The 25,373-nt window shown below is 36.5% G+C and overlaps 1 protein-coding gene across 5 annotated transcripts in view; it reads right to left on the bottom strand.

Moving 5' to 3' along the window:
* The window catches only part of CDH8 (cadherin 8), a 379,890-nt gene that overhangs the window by 196,606 nt on the left and 157,911 nt on the right, over window positions 1–25,373 (bottom strand). For all 5 annotated transcript variants that reach the window (XM_063612664.1, XM_055298666.2, XM_055298667.2 and 2 more), the window contains exon 4: window positions 2,616–2,735. In XM_063612664.1, coding sequence (XP_063468734.1) covers window positions 2,616–2,735 — 120 coding nt within the window. The remainder of the gene's footprint in view (window positions 1–2,615; window positions 2,736–25,373) is intronic.

The raw sequence follows: 25,373 nt of genomic DNA, 5'->3' as shown, positions 1-25,373 counted from the left end.
GTGCATTTGATAAGAGGAACTTCCATGTCCAAGTCGGCTTCATACCTCTTTTATTTTTCACAGCCATAAACCCCTAATAAGCCATTGGCACTCCTATCTGTCTCAGCATTCTATTTTCCAAAGGACCCAACTAATACACATCTTTTGGTCACCACAAAGGGTATTTGCTTTCCAAATGCTTACAGACTTTAAACTCCAGATGTTCACGGCCATTGCCTCTTTTTTCTTGTTTTTCTAATAAAAAATGTTAAACAATGTCCTTAATCTATTTCTGCTTAGCTCGTATATCCTCCTTTAAAACACACACAGATTTTATCAGTCTCAATTCCTTTTTTTAAGAGAAAGGTCCTCAAAGATAGAGTCTAATTTAGATTCTTAGGGACAACTAACACTTACTGCTTTCATTTGAACACACTCAAGCCTAATTTTGCAGACATTTACCCAAAAATGTTTACATTCCACTCATACATATTTATGTTTCATCTAAAGAACTCAGTCTGACTTTCATCGATTATTGAATTTAGCTTCTATTTTTATTTAAATTGTGTCCACCTTACTTAAAAACCTCAACTTCATTCACCCAACATTACTAAGAAAATATTATGTGAATTCTTCAAGTATCATTTATCTCCATTACACTATCCACTATAATGCCAAATAAACTTCCTAAACTATAAATCAGACAATTTGATATCTGTCAGATTGGAAGTGATAAAACTAAAATGAGTTTGTGTTGATATAGATACACATTATGCTGAATAAAAATGTAAATATTAAATGTTGCTGACAACAGTTAAACAAATGGCAATCTATATCACTGAAACTTATAATTGTCCAAATCCTCTCACTTAGCAGGGGGCTTTTATTATTTATACCTCATAGTAATTTATTTCTAAGAAACAAATTATTTAAATGACATTACCATGCTACCTTTATTTATGGTGGAAAAAATCTGTTTTTTGAAATGGATTGTGAGATACTTGTAGACTGAGATTAGCCTTTGTGATTTTTTTCTTTCTATATTTAATCTAGTGCCTGGCACATAGTGAATGCTCAATAGGTATTTTCTGGATTAACGTCTATTTTGCACTGGTTAATGGTGAACAAAAAGACCCAGTTGAACAAATGGCCAAGAAGAGAATATTACTCAAGTCCATTTTGGCATCTAACACATTTCTGTCTTACAGAAGACCCTGTGCCACAGTTATTACCGATTAAACTGAAGTTCAAAACAAATTTGACATTAGTATTGAAATAAAAAACCAGGGTGTGAGTTCCACCTCTGCTATGAACTCTGCCACTGTAACTTTGGCCAAATTATAGGACATCTCAAACTTGGAGGCAGCCACCTGCTCTGCCATTTCAGGATCATCAAGGGACCCAAATGAGAAAAAGTTTAGAGCAGACTTCCTTCTTGGCTGTGGAAGGATATATAATTATACACCTAATTAATGTGTTTTACAAGAATTCTTTCCTGTTTCCGAATCTAAATTCAATTTTATGCCCTGACCTATTTATATATAAATGTAATTTTTCTCAGTATTAAACGTATTAAGATTTTACCTTTGAATTTAAAAGAAAAAAGCAAATGTAGTCTTTAAATTTTTAATTTAATTAATAATTGAATTAATGGTAAGTCATGGAAATTTATCTCAATAGCGCTGAAAAGTCATGAATCAAAGAAATAATAATATATGTATATGTGCCTGTACATTGAATTTTTCTGTCTGGAAACTTACATACAATACCACTGGATATAGAAGAAAATATACAAAAAAGATATTGCTTTTTAAACAATAATTGTTCTTAATAATAGTTTTTAAATGTGCTACAACAAAACTTCACACGATTTACAAGTCAGACAAAATATGTTTGATCTTTTAACATATTGTTAAATTAAAAAATTAAAAACATATATCTTCATTTATAAAAAACGTATTTTTATAAAGCTATTTTTTAAGCCTGATTTAAAAAGGCTGTTTGTTAGATAACTTACTTCATGGCTTATAAAATCTGTACCACCAGATCACAGGGTATTAGCTGGATTTAATATTGACCATAATAATATCTTTATAAGAGCTCTAATGGATATATACAAGTATTGTGTTTTACAAGGAGGAATCTAGTAGCAAATGTGATAATATCTAAAGTGCACTGAATGATTACCACATGCCATGCACTGTGTGTTTGGTATTTATTGTTTTATCTGATCTTCATCACAATATTATGTGGTACGTTCCACACCCATTTTACAGATGTGCAAATTGGAACTTAGATACTTTTCAAGCATCACACAGCCAATAAGCAACTTAATTTTTACTTAAATCTACTATTTAAGTTTGTCTGATATATAAGCACATTCTTCCCTTTATTCCAGGATGAAAAATGGTGTCAGACCGTGTGTTAAATAGGTGATATCCTACAAATGCTCTGTGAATTGTCGTAATCAGCATCAAAATGGTTGTAGGGCTCACCGTGTGCCTCATGTTGCATATTCAAATATTATTGATGCAGGCAGTGAAGTACTTACACGTATTTCATAATCCAAATCCCAAGAAAAGCGTTTCCCTGAAGGAAAAACATGGCAAATATAATTTTAAATTTAGGCCACAAACCTGTTTCAGGCTCAATGGAAAAATAAGGCTGCCCTTCCAATATACTATAAACCAACTTTGCACTGTTTCCATAAACTGGGTCATCAGCGTCAGTCGCAGTGACGTTAGTGACAGACGTACCTAATAAAAAAGAGAAAGAAAAAAGATAATAATTAACACATTGTCCTTTGCAAAGAGCTAAATTTTGTCAAGTATTTTCTACAGAAATCCATGTGTAGGGAATAAAAGGAAAAGAAATCTTTTAAAAAAGTTGAAGATAAACTGCTCTGTCATAACTTCAACTATATCTAAGTCTTTTAAAAGAAAGAGTCCTGGAGTACTATATAAAGATACTTTTAGTATCCGTATTATTTAAGATTCCTTTGTAGCTTTCATTTTAAAGATAAGTATTAGAAGCATGTGGGCTTGGGGAATATGCAAAGGAATCCTAACAAAGGAATATGAAATATAAGGTTAATAATATAATATACCATGTCACATTTACGTCTTATAAAAGTACAACTAAACGTACCTGGAAAAAATTGGCTGCTGAAAAAAGCCATACAGAAATATCAAAAGAATATTTTATCCCATCTTATTTAATTATTCAGAACAAAAAATTAGATCTGAACCACCAATTAATCATCTTGCTTACATAATTAGGCATAATGGATAACAGAATCAAAACCTTTCTTTCAAATTTATTTTTTATTCACTCATTCATTCAACGATTGAGCATATACAGTTTGCCTGTTACGGAGTATATATATAAAAATATGGGGGAAATTTAATGCCAAGATGGGGGGCATTGGCTTTACCCTGTAGGAAATAGGGAATAAATTTCAGTTAAAGAGCAAATCTATACATTTTGGATTTAAAGAGCAACCAAATCTCTATACATTTTGATGTCATTAAAAAAATAACTTCCACCTGCCTCCCCAAGTATACTGTTGGCAGACATGTAAATGATCAAACACACACACACACACACACACACACACACAACAAATCTTTATACTCAAAAAGCTCACAGTTTGAGGGGGAATAAGAGGAGGAAGGGTCAGACAAATAGAGAAAAAAATTCAGCTGAATGCAGTAGCACCAGTTATGGATCTCTCACCTAGTCCAGCACAGACAGGGTGATCAGGAACATTTTCTAACAGAGGTTGCCTTTGACTTAAATCATCAAAGAAAGGTAGAGTTTAACCAGGAGAAGGAATTCTAAGCAAGAAGATAAACATAAGAAAAGGCAAAGTAGTGTGAGAAACTATGGGAAGTTCTGGGAACCCCTGAAAATGGAAAGAAATTGAAAAAGTCTGGTGTAGTAACAAGAATCACATGCTGTGAGGTCAGGGCCAATGTCTTCTTCATCCAGCAAGTGCTGGAAACATAATGGTTATTGAACATACCTTTACTCATTGAATAAATGGGTGAGTGAATAAATTATCTGATGATTTAATGAGAAACAGGAGGTAGGTTAGTTTCCTTGGAAGTAGACTCTGAGATAAAGATTTCTTGCTAAACTTTCATTGGAGAGTGTTTTTAATCGGTATCTATGGGGGAGTGAAAAGGACAAAATTGGACAGAAGCATCTGGGATGTGATGCAGTCACAACAAAAGCCTCATTGGACTCCACAGGGCTCTAGAGATGGCATGTCCATCGAGGAAATGGGCCAAGCTTTTATATTCCAGTAGGAAACAGTTACAGCATGCAAGATGCCCCCTGAGAATGGAGCCTTAGTCTTGGCCCAAGCAGCTCCCTTCAGGGGAGGACAACTACAAAATGGTGGCAGGGAGTATCGGTGTTGGGCTGTCAGAAATCAACATGCTCAGCAGCAACTGGGGGAAAAGCAGCATACCTCAGTGTTTACTGAAATAGGGTAGAACTTTAGCAAGATCTAGTCAGTCAATATCTTTTGGAAGTGTTTGAATTACAGTCACTCTAAGTGAAAAGGTAATAATAATATTTGTTGAGCAGTTGATAGTCCTGTAAAATTGGAATTTCTACTCAGAATGATGACTCAGAGGTTCTACAAAATCTGCAGTTATAAAAAATGCACTCAATGCCTCTTGTGTAACACATTCCACCAGATGCAAGTAACTCATCAACTAACTAGCAAAAACGAACACATGAGAGTACAATAGTTGTAGCTATGTGAATATTACATAAGATGCAGAAGAATTGGGAATAAAACCTTCTAGGTAAAAGGAAGATAGTGAGATAAAATTGCCAAAAAATACTCAGAAAGAGGGATGACATGACAGAAAAAGTCTGCCATCAAAGCTAAGCCTGGACATGAAATTAAGAAGAAAATATAGGGGAATTTTCATGCCAAGATGGGGAGCACTGTCTTTACCCTCTAGGAAATAGGGAAGAAATTTCAGTTAAAGAGCAAACCCATATTGTGGGCCACTCTCTCTGTTAGGGCTTCCGGATTTAATTGGAAATACAGACACAGATTAAGAGACCAGACATGTTATGAGGTTACAACAGTAGTTCAATTAAGAGAGGATAAAACATTAACGCTGGGTAATGACAATAGAAGTGGATATCAATGTTAATTTCCCTGTTTTGATCTTTGTGGTAAGGTGTTAAACTGAAGGTAAACTGAGTGAGGGGTTGCTATGGTTTAGATGCGTCTCCTCCAAAATTCAGGTGTTGCTAACATAACAATATTAAAAGGTGGGTCCTTTAAGAGGTGATTGGGCCATGAGGGCACCTCCCTCACAAGAGATTAGGTGCTTTTGTTTGTGAGATGGAGCCTTGCTCTGTCGCCCAGGCTGGAGTGCAGTGGTGTGATCTTGGCGCACTGCAACCGCCTCCAGGGTTCAGGCGATTCTCCTGCCTCAGCCTCCTGAGTAGCTGGAACTACAGTGTGCGCCACAATGCCCAGCTAATTTTTGTATTTTTAGTAGACACGGTTTTTCACCATGTTGGCCAGGGTGGTCTCTATCTCTTGACCTTGTGATCTGCCCGCCTCTGCCTCCCAAAGTGCTGGGATTACAGGCGTGAGCCACCTTGCAGGGCCAGATTAGGTGCCTTTATAAAAGAGCTTAACAGAGGGAGAGACAAACTCCCTTGCATCATAAGAGAACACAGTGTTCCTCTCCTTCAGATGACAGTACGAAAGGCTTCACCACGTGCTGCACCTTGATTTTGGACTTCCCAGCCTCCAGAACTGTGAGAAAATAATTTTTTCTTTATTAATTACCCCGTTTTAGGTATTTTGTTATAAGCAGCACAAGACAGACTAAGACAGGGGTATGTAGTAACTATTTTTGCAACTTTTCTGTAAGTCTAAACTTAGTCCAAAAATTAAGGAAAAAGAATGAATAATAGGAAAAAGACACCAGAGTTACTGAAAGAACTAACAGAGTTCAGAGACTTATGAGAAAGAGGTCTCTTTCATGCAGAAGACCACATAACAATTTATTTTTTTGCTTTGTTTTGTAGTCTAGTGTATTTACTTTGATTTTTTTTAAGGAGAAATTATGCTCCCCCATTATGAAGTAACACATTATCAGAAAAAAAAAATAAGTCAAGGTGTAATATTCAGTATGATATTAAGTTAATGAATCTGAGAATTTAGTTCCAGTCACTGCCTTGGTAATCAAAAAAGAAAAGTGAACAAATTGTCAAAACTTTCTGTCATCACCAAATTTCCTTCTAGTGGGTGACTCTTAAGAAATGCCTTCACAGAGAAAAAACATACCCAAATATTTTCTGAAAAACTGTGTTGTTTTATTTATGCACAGCCTTGGTGCGTTTGGTCAGAGTAGTGTGGGGTTAACAGTTTTGAACATAAAATAGTTCTGACGTCTTCTGAAACGCTCATCTGTTTCTTTGAGCAAATACTTTAACCTGTCTTAGCCTCAGATTTAAATCTACAAAATATAATAGGGTTATTGTGAGAGTTAAACAAAATAATATATGTAGGTACCTATCACAGAAATAACAACATGCTAAGCCAGTGAGTACTAAATGTCTCTGTATAAGATTTTACCCTCTGAAAAACAGATCCTTAATGTCCCTTCTAGATCTATGGAATAATAAAATGGAGACACATTTCTAAAAAATCTTTTCAGGCAATTTGATACGAAATAATACTTAAAAATCCCTGTAGTGTGCACCAAACTTTTTAAAATTTAGCTTCATCCATTCTCCCTAGAGACACTAATTTCTATTGTGATTACTTTGAAGAACTACTATTCAGATTCGTTTTTAAAGTGAAGTATTCTTTTTTCATACTCCATAGTCATGCAAACTATTTCCTGTTAAATGGAAGATAGGATATTTTCTCTGGAGCTTACAAGACTGATGATGAGCATATCTATTTCTGTTGATCTTATCTTATTATGAGAGGCAGCCCATCATGTTATTACTGGTGCTGGAGTAAGGGGTTGGGTTTCTATCTTCTACATGCTCTGTGATTCAGCTTTTCATATGCAAAGACAAACCATTTTTATTCTACAAGCCTCAAAGTTTTGCGTGATGATCACACGTAATCATATGAAGTATAGAAAAGTGGTTGAGAGGATACATGTGGAGTCAAAATATCTTCAACCAGAACATTTCTTTCATATTTCATCTCCAACTTTTACTAGCTCTGTGTTCTTGGCCAAGTAACAAAAGTTTTCCAAGCTTTGATTCCCTAACCTTTAAAAAGGAAGGTGAACATTACTGTTACATCATAGGCTTGGTGAGATAATTACATGAATTAATGTATGCAAAGAGCACAGAAGAGTTACTGACACTACGAGCTTACTGTCACTGTTGTTATATTATGTGTGTATACCGGTAAAACTAACAAACTAATCTTTTACAATTTTAGATGGTAGTGAATGCCTTAATTTATAATTTAGTGCAGTTTTGCATAATGGCTTTGACAATAGATTTTATTAAATTTGGGGGGAAACACAAAAAGACAATCTCAAATGTAGCAATATATCCACATGCTTAGAAAGAAAGTGATTTTGTTAGTAAAACTGCTCAAAACACACACAAACGTGCACACACACACACACACAGTATCTCATTCTTCCATCCAGTCTACTAATCTATCTCACATCAACTTTCTCTTTGGTATAAAAGTGCTCTGAGAGCTAAAATAAAAAGTATTTTATAAACAAAAGTGTACTATGCAAAAGCTTATACATTAGGCAGGAGGGCTAGACACCGGGCACATCGTCCGTACAAGTTTCTCAATGTTATTTGAATGGATGGCATTTTGAATGAATGCCATATCTCCCAGTCCATGCCAAGATGAACTACTGGGCTGGGGGCTGCAACAGAGCTAAGACAAGCTTTTACCCACATACTCATCCAGAATATTTCTGCCTGATGTCTGGCTTCCTGGAAATCCACATCCTTCAGCTTTAGACATCTGAAAATGAAAAGGCAGCACTACTTTCCGTCAAGGACGATATTTCTCCTAATAGTGACTCAAGACTGTTGATGCACCTGTACACTGGAATAGATGTGTGTGGAGCTTTTGTCGGTGCATTTGTCAAGTGATTGCCCATGGGGGAAAAAATGGATGTTTCGAGGTTAATCTTGTAGCAGAAAAGATTGCTAGTCAAGCAGCGATGCACACTTCTCCATGGATATGCATACAGAATGCAGACCACAAAGGCAAATTGAAAAGTGTAAACCTTGCAGGATAATGTTTCTTCAAAGCTGCAAGTGTTGGTGTGTGATAAATAGGACCCTGAGTAATACCCAAGAAATATAACAACCAGGATTCTCTGTTTGTGTTTTCATTTGGAACTGTTTTTGTCCCTTTGTCAAGGATACAAGAGACTCATTTAGCTAGTGACTATAAATTTGACACTGTGCCATTTCTCCAAGAAAGCCCCTATTATAATCCAACTTGATACTGATCCTAATTATAATAATATAGCTGTTGTATTTCCAGCTGTTGTCAACAAAAATGATCCCTGTCACCACAATTCAGCCTGCTAGTATCAAGCCGAGTATGAACACATCAATTCCAAGGTGAATTCTGCATTAAATAAACTTTTTTTTTTTTTTTGCATTTAGTTTGTTTCACTCGTTTAAGTGAAATTTGCCAATGTGCTGCTCGGATTTTAATTAACAAAAGGCTTACAGTATCATGTGCCTCTTGCCGCACCTGAAAGTTTCCTCCCATTAGCAGCAGGACCCATTTTTCTCCCCTTCCCACATAATAACAGCAAAAACTACAGGCAAAATTAACCATCAAAGATGCTACACTGTTGGGGTAGAGGTTCCAGTTTGCCAATAAACTAAGATGAAAGGCTCTGGGAAAATGAGATGTTGGGGTTTGGGTAGTGCAGCTCTGTTAGCAAGGCTATACTTTTTTTGTGAGCAAGTCAGCACACCAATTCTACACATTATTCAGAAAGAAAAATGCTGGTGCTGACACCCTGATCAGGAAAACAACTGTTCGGTGCAGCATAAAAATGTGCACACTGGAAAAGCTAAAACTCTTATGATGAGAAGACAAATTCCATTTGCAAAGAGTCATTCGCAATACATTTTTAGAGAATCAGCATTCCAATACCAGGTGGGAAAATAAAGGGGCAGAACTTTTGCAATAACTAAAATTCAGAACAATGCACATTCTTGGTCTCCTACTATGCTCTTCAAACTTTTTATTTGATGTGCTGGTTATCCTGTTCCAAGTGCAGTACGTACAATCTACAGACATAATGTTTGGCATTATCATCTGAAAGTGTCTTACTTAAACATTCATGCATCCCAAAAATCACTGGCCTAAAAGGTCATAGCAATGATGCAACTGCGTTCATTTATTTTAATAAAACTAAAACCTAAAGTATAATAATAAAAAAAAGAAAAAAAACGTTAAAAAAAAAAACGAAACCCTCAACCCAACTTCTCACATCCTTCTTAATTCCCCTAAGTACTGTACAATACAAATAGGTGTTGGAGGCACAGGGGTTGCCATGACAACCTTTTTTGGGTTGTTGTTGTATAGCAGAGCAATAATTTCATAAGGCCTGCATTACTTGTTGATGTTTAAATTCTCCCTTACTAGAAGTAGAAGCTTCTGGTCCTGGATGTTTTAAATGTGTCAGACAGAATTCATTATTTATTAGTTTTATGGAAAAATGCTCTGGGATACTTCTGTACTTGACTGTCACATATTTCTAGAGGTTTTATGCGTGTTGGTTGGTTGGTTGGTTGGCTGGATGTCCGGTTGGTTGGTTGGTTGGTTGGTTGGTTGGTTGGTTGGTTGATTGAAAGTCTCCACCCCCTCCCCATCACACTGCTTCCCCCACCAAGTTACAACAGAGGACCGACCTGATGTGCTTAAGGAAAAAGCTGAGAAATAAGTGCATGCAGCCCATGCATTCATTTTTCTTTGCATCTCTCTGACTGATACGATAGTCTTCAACATTCATGTCTCTTGAAGGGCCTCAAGCAAATTCCCCCAGCAGGAAGCATGCCCTAAATTCTACCAGTATTTTTCAGTTTTGCTATTTCATTACAGAATACACATGCCAAATATCCAAACCTCCAAGGGGCAACTTAGGCGTGTCTTTGCAGGGGGAGGAGGATTAAACACGGATCAGCCAAAATTAGGGCTTCTTTTTTAACTCTGGATATGGAGATTTCATCCCCAGCCAAGCTCTAGGGGAAATAAATACTGAATTACTACCATCTGACCATTCAACTACAAGCAAGAAGACAGGGATTCCAATTCCTTCCAGGAACTTCTGCTCTGAATTACAGTTGGTTAACTACAAGAGTAATGTCAAGCTGATAACAGAAGATCAAACCCTTCTCTTTTGTGGGTAATCAGTCTTGCCATTTAGAAAAGCCAGTTGAATAAGAGGCAGAGGCAGCATGTGCTTGCCATTTTGCTTCAGAAACCTCTCTTTTATGACACACACCACACAATGGAATCCTCAATGATTAGTTCCCTATCTTTCTTTTTTTGCAAAGGCCTACCCGCTGCTCACTGGGTGTTCTCCTTATGTGCCAACTCTCAGCCTGTAGTGAAATGTTCCTGCCAAATTCCACATGCTCCAAATTAAATTTATTATGGGAACGGAGACAGATTCTTAACTGCAGTCAGGCGGATGGACAGCACCGAAATGTATCCTGTCATTTCTCTGGCTCCATGATTTGGGACATAAACTGGGGAAATAAAATTCAGTTTACATATTTTATTCTGGAGAATTTAAGGAACCAAACAATTTTGTAACTTAATGAAACATCAATGCACACTTAACATTGTGTTTTTAGAATGAGCCTGAAACTTTCTGAAACAATTAAACACTTTAGAAAATGCGTTTGAGCACACAGATGTCTTCTATTCACCCATGCATCATTCCAGCAAACATCTGTAATGTGCATTGGGTGAGAGAAATGGAAAATATCATATGAAAATGTGTAACTGTAGAATCTTAGCCATGTTTATATGCACAGAGGGGAAGTACCTTCTGTATCCCTCACAAACAATGCTAGCATGGTAGCCTACCCACTGCTTTTGCAAACAGATAATGAGGGCAATTGGAGGCCTGGTTGTGAAAACTAATAAGCTGCCTGTTTTATAGTTCCATGTGCATAAATACACCTTTTCGGAATTGGGGCAGTTCTATTTCTAATACAACAGAAAAAGAAAAGTATTTTCTTTTCATAGGCTGCTTATTCCCAGGAATCAAACCTTTGCTAATTTGTTACCTATGGAATGAAATCCTGTAAATGCTTGAGAACTAAATAGCACCATAAATGCTTTAGACTGGCAGCTATCGATATCCATACTGACTTTGAGAAATTATGCTACTGGTGGCACCACAGATGCCCAGGTGCCTTCTACAGTATGTGACAACTACAGCAGGTAGAAATGTCATTCATCCTCTTATCCCAGCACTTTTGGAGGGTGAGGCAGGTGGATTGTTTAAGCCTAGGAATTCAAGACTAGCCTGGGCAACATGGCCAAACTCTGTCTCTACAAAAATACAAAAATTAGCTGGGTGTGGTGGTGTGCACCTGTAGTCCCAGCTACTTGGGAGGCTGAGGTTGGAGGATCACTTGAGCCTGGGAAGTCAAGGCCAGAGTGAGCTGTGATCATGCTACTGCACTCCAGCCTGGGTGACAGAGTGAGACCCAGTCTCAATTTAAAAAAAAAAGAAATGTAATTCATTCTATTTGAGTAAATGAACTAATCTATTCAATCACACAATGGCTATTTGCACAGTGTATACTATATGCCAAGCATCAACTTAGATGCGGAGGGTATAAGAATGTGCAAGAGAGCTAGAGTTTCTCTCCTAATAGCATTTGAAGTTTACTTTAGCAGTGTTTTCACCTGGTTTCTCTTCATTGTAAGAAACTCCAAATCTTCATTAAATGTATTTTCTCAAAGGCAGCATGATGTAGTCGAAAGTACAGATATATAGTGTATACATATATACATACTACATATACATATAAAATTGTAGTATACATAGAATTATATAGTGTGTCTGTATATATATATACATATATATATACACATTATATAATTGTAATACCAGATGTTTCTGTTGACATTATTTGATTATACTGAGATCATATTCTACATCCATGACTTAACACCCTTATACAGGAAGAGAATGTTTTTACATCAATAAGACTCAGTTGCTTTATTTAAAAAATAGAATAGTACCACCTACTTCCTATTCTTATTCTGAGGCTCCATAAAAATAACATACAATCAGTATTTCCCAGGTGACAGAATTTTGGTTGAGACACACTCTGTGCTCTCCAGAGCGTGCTACTTTATTTTTATTTAATAAAATATAAATTTAAGGCCAAGATGCATGAGAACAGAGATCTAACCATTATAGTGGCTGTTCATTTTTTTTGTCCCTCTAGTATGAGCTTACCTTTCTAGTTAAAAGCCAGGACTTTAAAAAATAATAATAGTGTAGCTGGGGTTACCCTCCCTTTTCCAATGTGAGAGACAAAATCCTATCAAATTTCAAATGTGACAAAGTGAAAAGCCACTGAGCCATTGAGCTACTGAGGAATGACAGTCTTAGATGAAAAAGGTTTAATTTCGCAATCATTACAAGAACTATGAGTTCAAAGAGTTTTTAAAAAATATTTACTAACTGACACAAAATATAATATCCTACACATGCTGCCATCAATGACATAGCAGCTAAAATGGAAGTAAATTAGGCTAATCTCCTATTTGAGCCCTTCATTGTTTTAACTTTTTTTTTAATTGAAATCCTGCTGTGTCGAGCTTCAGAAACTGCAGTTAGAAGATTCTTGCTTTCTACAAGGGTAGACTAGTAGGAGAGCCAAAATGGAACAATTAGCTACTAAATGATGTGATCAAATGCAGTGGGTGACACAGAAATACTGAAGAATGCAGGAGGGGCAGATAAACAGTTAAAGCAAAGTTTTTGGTATGAGGGGACATTGATATTCAAATCAGGCAGAAAAAGATAATCTCAGGTCAATGTTCACAGGTGGGGCTGCAAATCTAGAAGGGTACTCATGAATTAGACTAATCAGTTTGGAGCTTATTTTAGGAGAATGGGAAGTTAGTAAAGGGTTTTAAACAACTCTTTCTACCAATTACCCAGAGCTTTGTAATATTCCCGACTACTTTATTTACCCACTACTCACTCCATTTCTGTGATTCCACAACTATCCACGTAGCTGAATCTGACCCAGATTCAAGATTTAGTTGATTCCTAAGTTGAATCATTCCCTCTTCTGAACTCTCAAAATACTTTACTTGATTGTCTCTAGAGGCACCTTTTACTTTTATATATAAATTGCAGTGCATACAGATTTTCCCCTTTTAGACTAAAAGCTTCTTAGGAACAATATTCTTTCTTATTCTCTCAACTTTCCCCTCTCATGCTCCCCTCCAGAATTAACCCATTCCTTGATAACGTGGCTCTGTCACTTTGTTCGAATTATAAGCATGATTCTACATTGTCCTTGTTATACAAGTGCTGAGAATTATACCTGATATGAAATATTTATTCATTTAATCTTTGCAACAAGCCTCTGAGTCTGCTATGAATATCTGAATTCAAACAGAAGGAATAAAGCCTGAATTTATAAGCACACAAGAATGCTCCCAAATCTGCCCTTTTAACTGCTACACAAACACTATAATGTTTCTGAATTTTACATCTTCAAATGCAGGGAATATGAACTAGTATTTTTATTTTTCTCCCCAGCACTTCAGAAAATGCTTTGCATAGAAATATTCGTTGGGTAAATATATAAATAAGAGAGAAAGAATAGCTTATTTTCTTTTGGAAGATATTCAGAAATTAATGTAGCACATTGATCATGTTCTGAATTAGGTGTTATGTCTACTGTTTTGTCTTATTTTCATTTTGAATCTATTAAAGAATAACGGTAAGTGTTTTCTCTACTCTTAAAAGGGTAGTCATGACCTTGTCTTCTTAGAGTTGAACCCAGTCCCAACATAAGCCAGAATTAGTTTCAAACGGAGGCTAGCATGATATTAAACCCTCACTTAAGCTCCTAAAAATTTCCTATGGAGGAAATAATGAACTGAGGACATTATCACATTATCACATGAGATCAAGTATGGAACTTGCCACTTTTGGGGTCATGTCAGCACTCAAAAAGTGTCAGATTTTGAAGTATTTCAAATTTTGAATTTTCAGATTAGGGGACTCAATCTGTAGTGAGACCTTGGTACATGCATGCCTAGAAAGAGTTGTTTAAAAAATGTATTGAAAACTCTACGTGACTTAATTAAAATCTTGGCAAACACAAAATAATATGTGAAAGGCTAAGCAATGGGTTTACAAAGAATGATTAAGGTTCTGCCAATATCTGGAGGCTTTCAAATTGGGAGGATGAAAAGAGGAGGGAGAGAGGGTGAGATAAGAGAAAGAAAAGAACTGATTATGTTTTCAGCCATGAAGATGTACTGATGAATCTGATGCAGACCATATTCTTAAGTAATCTAATGAAATGATAGCAAGAAAATTGAATAGATGCTGTATTTATTCAACATATTCCTTCATTTCTCTTTATTGGTATCCTTCTTTCTCTTTATTCTCACTTCCTTAGTCCCTTCTTCCTACACTATATATGTTTGTCATTGCTGAATGCCACCAAACTGTTCCATCTTGGAGTACCAATGATGAATACTGGTCCTTCTTGGCCCTTCGGGAGCTAGCTCACAGACTACCAGGGAGAGGCACAGAAAGAAACATTATTGCCTAGACTGTAACCTAGGCATGTTGCAGGAGTGGTGGGTGTGCAGAGAAGATTGACCCTGAGACCTGCTACTAGGAAAAGGTGGCGCACAGGTTGGAGGTATGTAAAGGAAATCTTCCTGATAAAGTGACATGATGAATAGCCCAACTTCAAAGGTAGTCTGTGATTTTACAATATTGACTGTTATAGTAAATGAACAATGTATGTGTCTATGTGTACATGTATGAGTTTTGTTTTGTCCCCCAATCCTCAAATTTAATTACATTGAAGACTTCTTACAAAATTGGGTTTCATTTGAAATGCAACTCAAAGTGCACAAATCTATGTATGCAACATATTTAGCAATATCAATATTTTTTTAAATCTCTTTAAATTTTAATCATTATGCCATACTAGGAAATAGCAACTTCACTAGGTGCTTATGAAAGGTAAAAGCAAAAATTAGCAGATTTGAAAGACACACACGAATAATTTGAGGAAACATCAAAGAAAATTCTGACATTATTTTAAAAATAACTCAAGTAATGAAGTCCTGCACTCAATTCAATTCTCTTTCCTCTCTTTTCAATTCTTCCTAGTTGCCATATTCAAGACTCTTAGATGGAAAAGGAGAAAAAGACCATATACGTTTTCTAACAGCTATGCCTTTCCAACTATATTTTACAACATCTGCGACGTGTTTCTTTTTAACATTTGTATTACCTTTATATTTACCCTTTGGGCTAATTTGTAGTTGACCCCAGTAATATAGCCCTTTTAGCCAACATTTTGTGACAATCATTGATTTAGCAGTCTTACAGAGTGCCTTAAAAATCGATGTATCTAGAAGAAAGAACTGGTGGGACTTCATAATATCACATCTTGTTTTTATCACAAATTTCCAATTTACCAAGTTCTTGTCTCATTATTTATACCAGACAGGGCATGCTGATGAGATACACAACCCGTTCTGTCCCTTTTGGCAATCCATTTATAACCGAAGCACAATTAATATCTTTACAGCTGTTCTCCAGGCAGAAAGAAAAATGCGGCAGTAAGTATTTTGTACATGTTTCAGTGTAAATGTGTGAAGTGAGGAGCATCGGGAAATGTCTAAAAACAGTGGAATCTGAGCTTTTCTTGTGTTTAGATTCTCCAGGGAAATGTTTTCAAAACAGTATTTCATATAGGAAGAGAAGCTACCTTGAGGAGCTTTCCAGAACTCCCAAGAAAATAATTAGAAATCAGGATAATCATTAAACAAAGAACCTCACAAATGACTCTCCTTCAGAGGTGTGGATTTCCCCAAAAGTGGTATGTTATTTCAAGTTTTTAATTACTGTAAACTAAAAGTATCTGAAACAGGTCTCAATCACTTTAGAAAGTTCATTTTGCCAAGGTTAAGAGCATACCCGTGACAAAATCTCCAGAGGTCCTGACAACATGTGCCCAACGTGGTTGGGGTTTTTTACTCTGAAACTCACTAAATTTCAAGAGTGTGCCACATAATTTGAATCTCCTTTTCAAATCCATTGTCAATTGCCTGTTTTACTGTCAAATATTAGTCTGTAACTAGAATACTAATAATTACCATCAAATATAAAGGAGCTTCTATGTTTCTGGTACAAGTACTTATTTACTTGATATAATTATCTTATTTAGACTTAAATGAGACTAAATTATATTCAAATCACTTTTAGATTTCCAAAAGAGGATAGGCATAAATAGGTACTCAATAAATGTTTTTAATTCATTCATCTATTCAATTACAGATATGTTTTTTGTATAGACATTTGTGGCATAATTATAAAAGCAAGCACCCCAATAATTAGTCCAGCCAGGAAAACACACACACACACACACACACATACACACACACTCATACGATAAGTATATTTTTCCTTTTGTTGAGACAGGATTTCACTCTGTTATCCAAGCTGAGTGCAGTGGTACCATAACAACTCACTGCAGCCTCGACCTCCCAGGCTCAAGCAGTCCTCCCACCTCAGCCTCCCAAGTAGCTAGGATTACAGGTGTGTAATCCCACCATGGCAGATTTTTTTTTTTTTTTTTTTTTTTGAATAGAGACAGGATCTGGTCTTAAACTCCTAGACTCAAGCAATCCTCTCAACTTAGCCTTCCAAAGTGCTGGGATTACAGGTGTGAGCCACTGTGCCCAGCCTACCTAAGGATCTTAAAGAGAAAATTCAAAATATGGGCAAAAGTTTTCATGTTAGATTCTGATGTAACAAATAAATATTTAAGCATTTAGAACATCATTGATGATCTTTATAGTAATAATAATAATATATTTTTTAAAGATAAACATAAAATAGGACACATAAAATGAAAACAACCAATAGGAAATGTGAGAAAATCTTAATTGTTAAAAACAACAACAACAAAAAGCTAAAATGTTGAGGCCACTGGCCTGGGTCCCAGTAATCAACAGATGTGGGGTCTGCACCAGAAGCTAGTTCTGACTAACAGTAAATTACATGTACTTAATTGCTATGCTCTATTGTTCTATACGCAAAAAAAAAAACAGAAATCAGTAGCTACCTGAAAATCAGAATGTGGAGACATTCACTGTACATTTTTTAAACCATCAAACAAAGCACAGTATGTCAGAAAACAGAGCAGTATATCCATCCAGTGTGAGAAGAACTCTGCTCTGCATGAATGGTTTCTCTACCAGGACTAGAATCCCTCAAGGAGCTGTGTTTATAATGCAAATCTCTGAGCCTGACTCAATGGAAACCAACTTGGAATCTCAGAGGTTCAGGACAGGAATTTACTTCACATATTAACCCAAGGAGAAGAGCCAATTGTGAGTTAGGACAGAGGGAAAGATGTTTACAACCTTTTAAAAGCATTATGTTATCTCAAGTTTTTAATTACTGTAAATCAAAAGTATCTGAGACAGGTCACAATCAATTTAGAAAGTTTATTTTGCCAAGGTTAAGGTCACATCCATGACACAGCCTCAGGAGGTCCTGATAACATGTGCCCAAGGTGGTTGGGATACGGGTTGGTTCTACGCATTTTACGGAGACATGAGACATAAATCAATACATGTAAAATTTACACTGGTTCAGTCCAGAAAGGTGAGACAACTCAAAATGACGGCTTCTAGGTCATAGGTAGATTTAAAATTTTTCTGATTGACAATTGGTTGAAGGAGTTATTATCAACACAAAGGAATGCCTGGATTACTTTAAGTGGTTATAGGGACCAAAGTTTTATCATGCAGATGAAGATTCCAGGTAGCAGGCTTCAGAGAGAATACATTGTGAATGCTTCTCATAAGAATCAGAGTCTGTTCTAACAGCAATTCCAAAAGGGAGGAGGCCATAAAGAGTCCTGTCCAGCTCCCCATTCTCATCACAGCCTGAACTAGTTTTTCCAGGTTAACTTTGGAATGCCCTTGGCCAAGAGGAGGGCAGGGACTCTGATGGTTCGGGGGACTTAGAATTTTATTTTTGGTTTACGTTACAAAAGTAATACATACTCACTATGGGAAATACACCTCTTTAACAACACAACTCAAAGAGACACTTCAGAAGGCACAGAAGTGAGAAGGCTGGACTTTTAGGATGATACAAAGAAGTGTTAAGAAGTTAATTAGCACCTGCATTCTGAAGAGCAGTCAGTTACAATTTAGGACAGATGGGGGGTCAAGCACTGAAAAACATTCAGAAGAGCCTGGGAAATTGTGAAAAGTAACAGCTTAAATTTTATTTTTGTAAGTATTTAAACCTATATTTTGTAATATTTCTATGATTCTTTTCTAATTCCCTCTAGTTAGGGTGTGTCTTGTGTGAATATGTGTCTGTATTCATAGAAATAAATGAAGAATATAGTTGCTAATATTATATGAATAATAAAAAGATTAATTATTTTGATAAGCACCTGTGTCCTGTAGACTCTTAATTTACATAAATAAGCCTAAAGTAGGCTGAACTTTTTTCAACTACCTTTCTTTGGTGGCGTATCCCCCACACTAGCTTTGTCTCTGAAAGGAATAAAAACTTCTATAGTAGTGTTTTCTAAATTGTGGACCACACAGGCTACTTATGAAGCAGCACACTGTAAGCTGGTTCAACATAAAGATTCCCAGGCCCCCAACATGAAGAACTGAACATAGAATAATATACATCAACTTGTAATAATTAACATTACTAATTAACTAGTAATTAAATAGTTATGTGGAACAGAGTAAGCTCTCAAATACGTTTACTATACAGACAGTCCCTGACTTATGATGAGTCAACTTTTGAATTTTTGACCTTTATGATGGTGGGAAAGTGATCTGCAGTCAGTAGAAACTATTTCATTTTTGAATTTTGATTTTTTCCTGAGCTAGTGATACGTGATACAACTCTCTTTTTCAATGCTTGGCTGAGGGAATGAACAGCAGCTCCCAACCAGTCATGCCATTGTGAAGCTAAACAACCAGGTGCGGTGGCTTACTCCAGGTGAGGTGGCTCAGGCTTGTAATCCCAGCACTTTGGGAAGCCAAGGCAGGTGGATCACCTGAGGTCAGGAGTTCGAGACCAGCCTGATCAACATGGTGAAACCCTGTCTCTACTAAAAATACAAAAATTAGCCAGGGGTGGTGGTGCACACCTGTAATCCCAGCTACTCAGGAGGCTGAGGCAGAAGTATTGCTTGAACCTGGGAGGCGGAGGTTGTAGTGAGCCAAGATCACACCATTGTTTTCCAGCCTGGGGCAACAGAGTGGGACTCCATCTCAAAACAAACAAACAGACAAACTAAACTCTACAGTGCCCTGTGGTGCCAGATGATTTTTGCCCAACTGTAGGCTAACATACGAGTTCTCATCTCATGTACCCCCAAAATATATATACCATGTGCCCACAAAAAATTTTTTTAAATAAAAATAGAATTTCAAACATTTTAAAAAAAGAGTTCTGAACATATTGAAGGTAGGCTAGGCTGAGCTGTGATGTTAGGTACAGTAGGTTAGGTATATTAAATGCATTTTCTACTTACGATATTTTCTTTTTTTTGTTTTTTGAGACGGAGTCTCGCTCTATCGCCCAGGTTGAAGTGCAGTGGCGTGATCTCAGCTAACTGCAAGCTCCACCTCCCAGGTTCAGGCCATTCTCCTGCCTCAGCCTCCCAAGTAGCTGGGACTACAGGTGCCCACCACCATGCCTGGCTAATTTTTTGTATTTTCAGTAGAGACGGGGTTTCACCATGTTAGCCAGGATGGTCTCAATCTCCTGACATTGTGATCCACCTGCCTCAGCCTCCCAAAGTGATATTTTCAACTTACTATAAGTTTATTGAGATGTAATCCTATCATAAGGCACAAGCATCTGTATTCAGAAAATATTTTCAAATATTATCTCTGAATGTATCAATACAACAGCCCCAATTTAGAATATTATCCCACTCAATCCAAAAAAGTGGTTCCATTATTGTTGCTTTTTTACCTGTGAGGCAACTATTAGTTTGGTGCAAAAGTAATTGCGGTCATTGCCATTACTTTCAATGGCAAAAACTGCAATCACTTTTGCACCAACCTAATAGATACAGAGAGGTGCAACAAAAGGAATCTTTCCTAAGACCCCACAGACTGTTGAGGCTCTGTTTTTGCAAGACAGAGTGCTAGAATCTGGGGATTCAAGATTAGGAAAATAGGCATGAAACTTACCATGACAGAGCTTCTACTTAAAAATCTTTAGTGGAAACATTTGAAAAGCTCGAGCAAGATAGGAAGTCCTTTAGATGACACATTTCACAGGGAGAAGCAGACAACTATAGATTTGGAACAACTTTGAGGTCCTGCATTTTTCCCAGAATATATCATGCAGCTTCTGCATTTAATTCCTTAATATGTCAACATTACTATTTTTTTCACATAAAATAGCTTTGCAAATGTTCTGGTAACACCTCAGAAGGTTGTATCATGGCTCTTACTGTTTTTAGAATCCTCTGGAATACTACTGTGGACTCCATGTAGAGAAATAGAGCATTACAATGACCCACTAAGCAAGTGGTTTTCCAAGTATGGTCTGCAGACCAGCAATATGAACATCACCTGAATTATAAACTCTGAGGGCAAGACCCAGAAGCTACACTTTAACTGATCCTCCAGGTAATTTGGACATACACTCAAGTTGAAGAACCAGTGCATTACATGAGCAGGAACAGGACTATTATATCGGAACAACAGAGGTATCATCTATAACCTTAAAAGAAGCCACGAATATAATGTGTTACATAACGCTTTCACTTCTTTTTATAACTTTACAACCTTCTGAGTGAGGTAAGATAATTACAAAGTTTCTAATTTTATAGAAAAGTTGACTGAAAAGTTTTCCTCTCCTATATATGCTTCAAGGTGCACAGAAAGTACTGTGCCAGGTGTACATCCAGGTATGCATTTTAACCTTTTAATATGTGTTACATTGTGAAATTATCAGTAAGCGTATAACTTATAAATCTCCCTGTTTTCATCCAAGGCTTTCCATCATTATGGTATCTTGCCACCATATAGTAAGATACTGTGACCAAAACAGTTAGGTTTTCTTTTCTTCCCCCCGCCCCCCCACCCCCAAGACAGAGTCTCGCTCTGTCACCCAGGCTGGAGTGCAGTGGTGCCATCTCGGCTCACTGCAACCTCTGCCTCCCATGTTCAAGCAATTCTCCTGCCTCAGCCTCCTGAGCAGTGGGGACTACAGGCACCCGCCACTACGCCCAGCTAAGTTTTGTATTTTTAGTAGAGACAGGGTTTCACCATGTTGGCCAGGATGGTCTCAATCTCCTGACCTCGTGATCCACCCGCCTCAGCCTCCCAAAGTACTGGGATTACAGGCGTGAGCCACTGTGCCCAGCAGGTTTTCTTTCTTTAGAATGGGAAGTTAAGAAATGTAGAATGCAATATTGTCTTCATGCTAATTGTACTTTTTTATCTAAAATTAATATATCATAAGCATAGTCATTATAAATATGAACTCTGTTAAATTCTGAACAAGAATCAAATAAGCGTAAATTTCCAGATGGACAATTTCACAAATCCCTTAACAGCTGAGAGTTGCTGTTTCCTAGTCCTCCATATTAGATTAAAAGACTTCTGGTTCTTGAAGTCAACTTCCTCCTTCCCATTCATTATAAAAGGCAATCATACTTCAGAGCTTTGAATGACTAATACCAAGATCCCTGGACATTTGCTTGCATGACAGTTTTCAAATATCCTTGGAAACTAGGTCTAAGTATGCTTTAATCCATTATCAGGAAGAAGGCCTCTGCTTGCACGGGTTTGGCTCATTTCTCTTCCCAGTCTTGTTCAGGAGGTAAAAGAAGAAACAAGCACTATGAGATACTGACTATACAAAAGAATCCTCTTATACATGCATTCTTACAGTAATGATGCTCTCCTCATTAAATGAATATTTATTGAACAACCACCAAGAACAAATTAATCTCAACTTTCCATTTGTATCTGTCCTTTCTCCCTTATTTTGAATCTAAGCATTATCCTAGATTTAATGGAAAGCACATTTGGTATAGGGATCAGCATATGTGGGTCTTATAGTCAATAAGAGGTAGAAATGGCAGACTTAAAGCAAGTCACTAAATCTCTGAGTCTAATTTACTTACTTGCTTTACTCACTTCACTGTATCATCATGGAGAACCAATTAGGAACAAAGACATACAATACTACCATATAACATATGAAAATCTCATGCAAACTTTAAGAAATCTGGAAGATAATTGTGAAATAACTGTACCAACACATTAGGTGTCATTTCCTTTAACCTCAATCTGTGTTACCAGCATGATTTTTTTCTTTTTACAGAGACCACTACATTCATAAAACCCGTTGAAATCAAACACAATTACTTGAAACATCACCATAAAGAAACTGTTTCATCATCTTAGAATGAGACTATTAAATGTTGTATATTATACTTGGAACTGACAAATTCATAAGAAAATAAATGGGGTAATATGGAATTCTTTATAAAAAAAAAAAAAGAAGCTTTCTAGGCATTTGCTGGAATTCAATCCTTTGGAATTTGAATTACCTTGAATCAGAGCCCACAATATAAATAATTTCTCATCACCATTTTTGCCAAGATAATACAAGATTAATGATCTCTCATGTTCCTATGAAGACTTTAGAATTTCCACATATTTCATTATGTGTGTGTATATGGAGAGAAGCCTACTTGAGACAGAAAAGAGAATTCCCTTCAGGATAAAATTTATATTTCAGAGTAGAGACATTGTGAGTCAAGGCAGCTATTTTTGTGGTAGTTCCAGACTCTACACATTTTTCTCTTTAATTTGGAAAGAAAGCAACATTTTCTTTCCAACTTAGACAGTATATGTCACACAAATTCACACACAAACACTCATATATTGCAACATATAGAAATAAGAGAGAATGAAGAGAGAGAATATGTGTGCGTCTATGTGAAAGACAGAAAGAGAAAATGAATGCAAGGGGGAAAAATATTAGAGAATTTTGCTTCCTTCAAGGATTAAAGAGAAATATTTTTGGAACCTTCAGTAGCCTACAAGCATAAACAGTAAATTAAAAACTAAAAAGAAAAAGAACTTGAATGAAGCTCTCACAAGTTTAGCTTTGTCATAGTTGAAAAATTGCACACAAGGGAAAACATGTATTAGTGGTTGCTGTGTGCAAATCACTCCTGCAAATACCATACTAAAGATGTATGAGTAATGGTCCAGTCTTCACAGAACTGACCATCTAGACAAATTTAGAATTTCTTGAGTGTGAACACCTCTTTGAATACTTATTTTGTGTTTAGCTGTTAAGTGTTAGAGAAGGATAGAAAATTGAGTAATAAATTCCATTTTCCATCCCTGCTAAAGGCATCCTTAATAAGATGGCTGAGAGGTACCTTGTGTAAGTTATGACCAAATAGAAGAAGTACTTTGGATTTCTTTGCCTGGCTTAAGGTATTTTCACATAGCTTCACAGGCTTTAGTCTGATGTGAGTGAATGAGAAATGAATGAAGTCACACCTACCTTAAAAGTGGTTGTTATCTTGAAAAAATAATTCATGTATTTAGTATGCAATGGTGTGCTCCACCTGGAGCTATAGCACCATGATTTTGTTCTATGAAAAGGGTTATGGTAAGAATGGATAGAGTCAAAGCTCAGCCTGATGGCATATTTGCTATAAGACTCTCAAGACAGTTAGTAAAAGCAAAACAAAACAAAAACTTCCTGTAGGCTTTTTGTGGAAATCAAATCAGATGAAACTGCCCAGTGTAGTGTTGGTCCATGGTAAGAGTAATGATGATGATAATGATGTTGATAATAATAATATAGATTTACTGAGCACCTACTTTATGCAAGACACTAGCCTGAGTATTTTATATATGATATTATTATTTATGGACTAACATTTATTGACTATCTGTTAGGGGTCATTTGCTGCAGGCACATTAGTTCTCTAAATAACAGTTAAAAATCATTTTAAAAATAATCAGTAGGATGTTCAGAGAAGGAAATTTACACAGCCGAATTTGCATGTTTAATGAGTGGCCTCCATGATCCACAATTCACTCTCCAGACCACATAGTGTCTGCTGCCCCACGTGAGTTTCCATTTAACGCACCATGTTCAGCAATAAATTCTATTTTACAACAGGCTATTGTAAGCTATTACTTGAAGATTTGATCCCTTCTATCTGAGTAAGATTCACTTATTTGCCCCCATGTCCTGCCTAAATTTATAATGCCATGAAAAAATAAAAGATGTGAATCTCATATTTCATTGTCTAAATTCCACACAAATTAGTTTCCTTGAAGGTAGGCTGACTGCCAAGTTATTATTCTCATGCTTTCCATTATGCTCTTACCTCTGATGACAAAAATTTTTAAAAAAATTTATTTATATTGAATCATCAAGTAAAAGAATGTTCTTGTTTGAAGCGAATTCCTCTTAAATAGCAAGGAGAAATTTGGATAGCTGAAGAAAAACAAATGAGAAAGGCCATGAACACTTTCTCAATTAAACAGCTAGCACTTTCTTCATTTCTGAATCAATTTGGTTCATGTAGAAAGACTGAAGATACATATCACCTAGAAGAAATTCTCTATTTGTCACATTTCAGGAATCAGCAGCCTTGCCACTCTGGAAGGCAATGCAGATCCGGTTGACGTTCCAACACCAAAATAGTCATGTAAGACCCTGAAATTGGCTTCAACACTGGGTTCCATGAATGCTATGATTTGCACCTGTTCCCCATCATCATCCTCACAAACTGCTGTGTGCCCTGTTCTTGGCTGAACCTCTTCCAGCCCACCTGACCTTTCGGCAGAAAGTTCCTTTGCCTTTTTCCTAACTGCAATTGAAATCTTCAGAGAGAACGTTGCTCATTTTCTTAGTTCTACCCTCCTTTCATCTACTACATGTTTGCTGAGATGTCTGCCATGCATTGAGCCAGTCCTGTGATAGGCCCCGAAAAACAAGGAACAATATAAGCACAAGTTTCACCTGCAGAGACCTTATGGGAGAGTAGAAATAGCAATACAGTAATCAATCAATCCATTAATTATATGAAGGAAAATC

This window comes from Symphalangus syndactylus, chromosome 11 (genome assembly GCF_028878055.3).
Source record: "Symphalangus syndactylus isolate Jambi chromosome 11, NHGRI_mSymSyn1-v2.1_pri, whole genome shotgun sequence".
NCBI lineage: Eukaryota > Metazoa > Chordata > Mammalia > Primates > Hylobatidae > Symphalangus > Symphalangus syndactylus.
The sequence above is the reverse complement of the archived record's forward strand: the minus strand, read 5'-3'. Positions and strand labels throughout refer to the sequence as shown.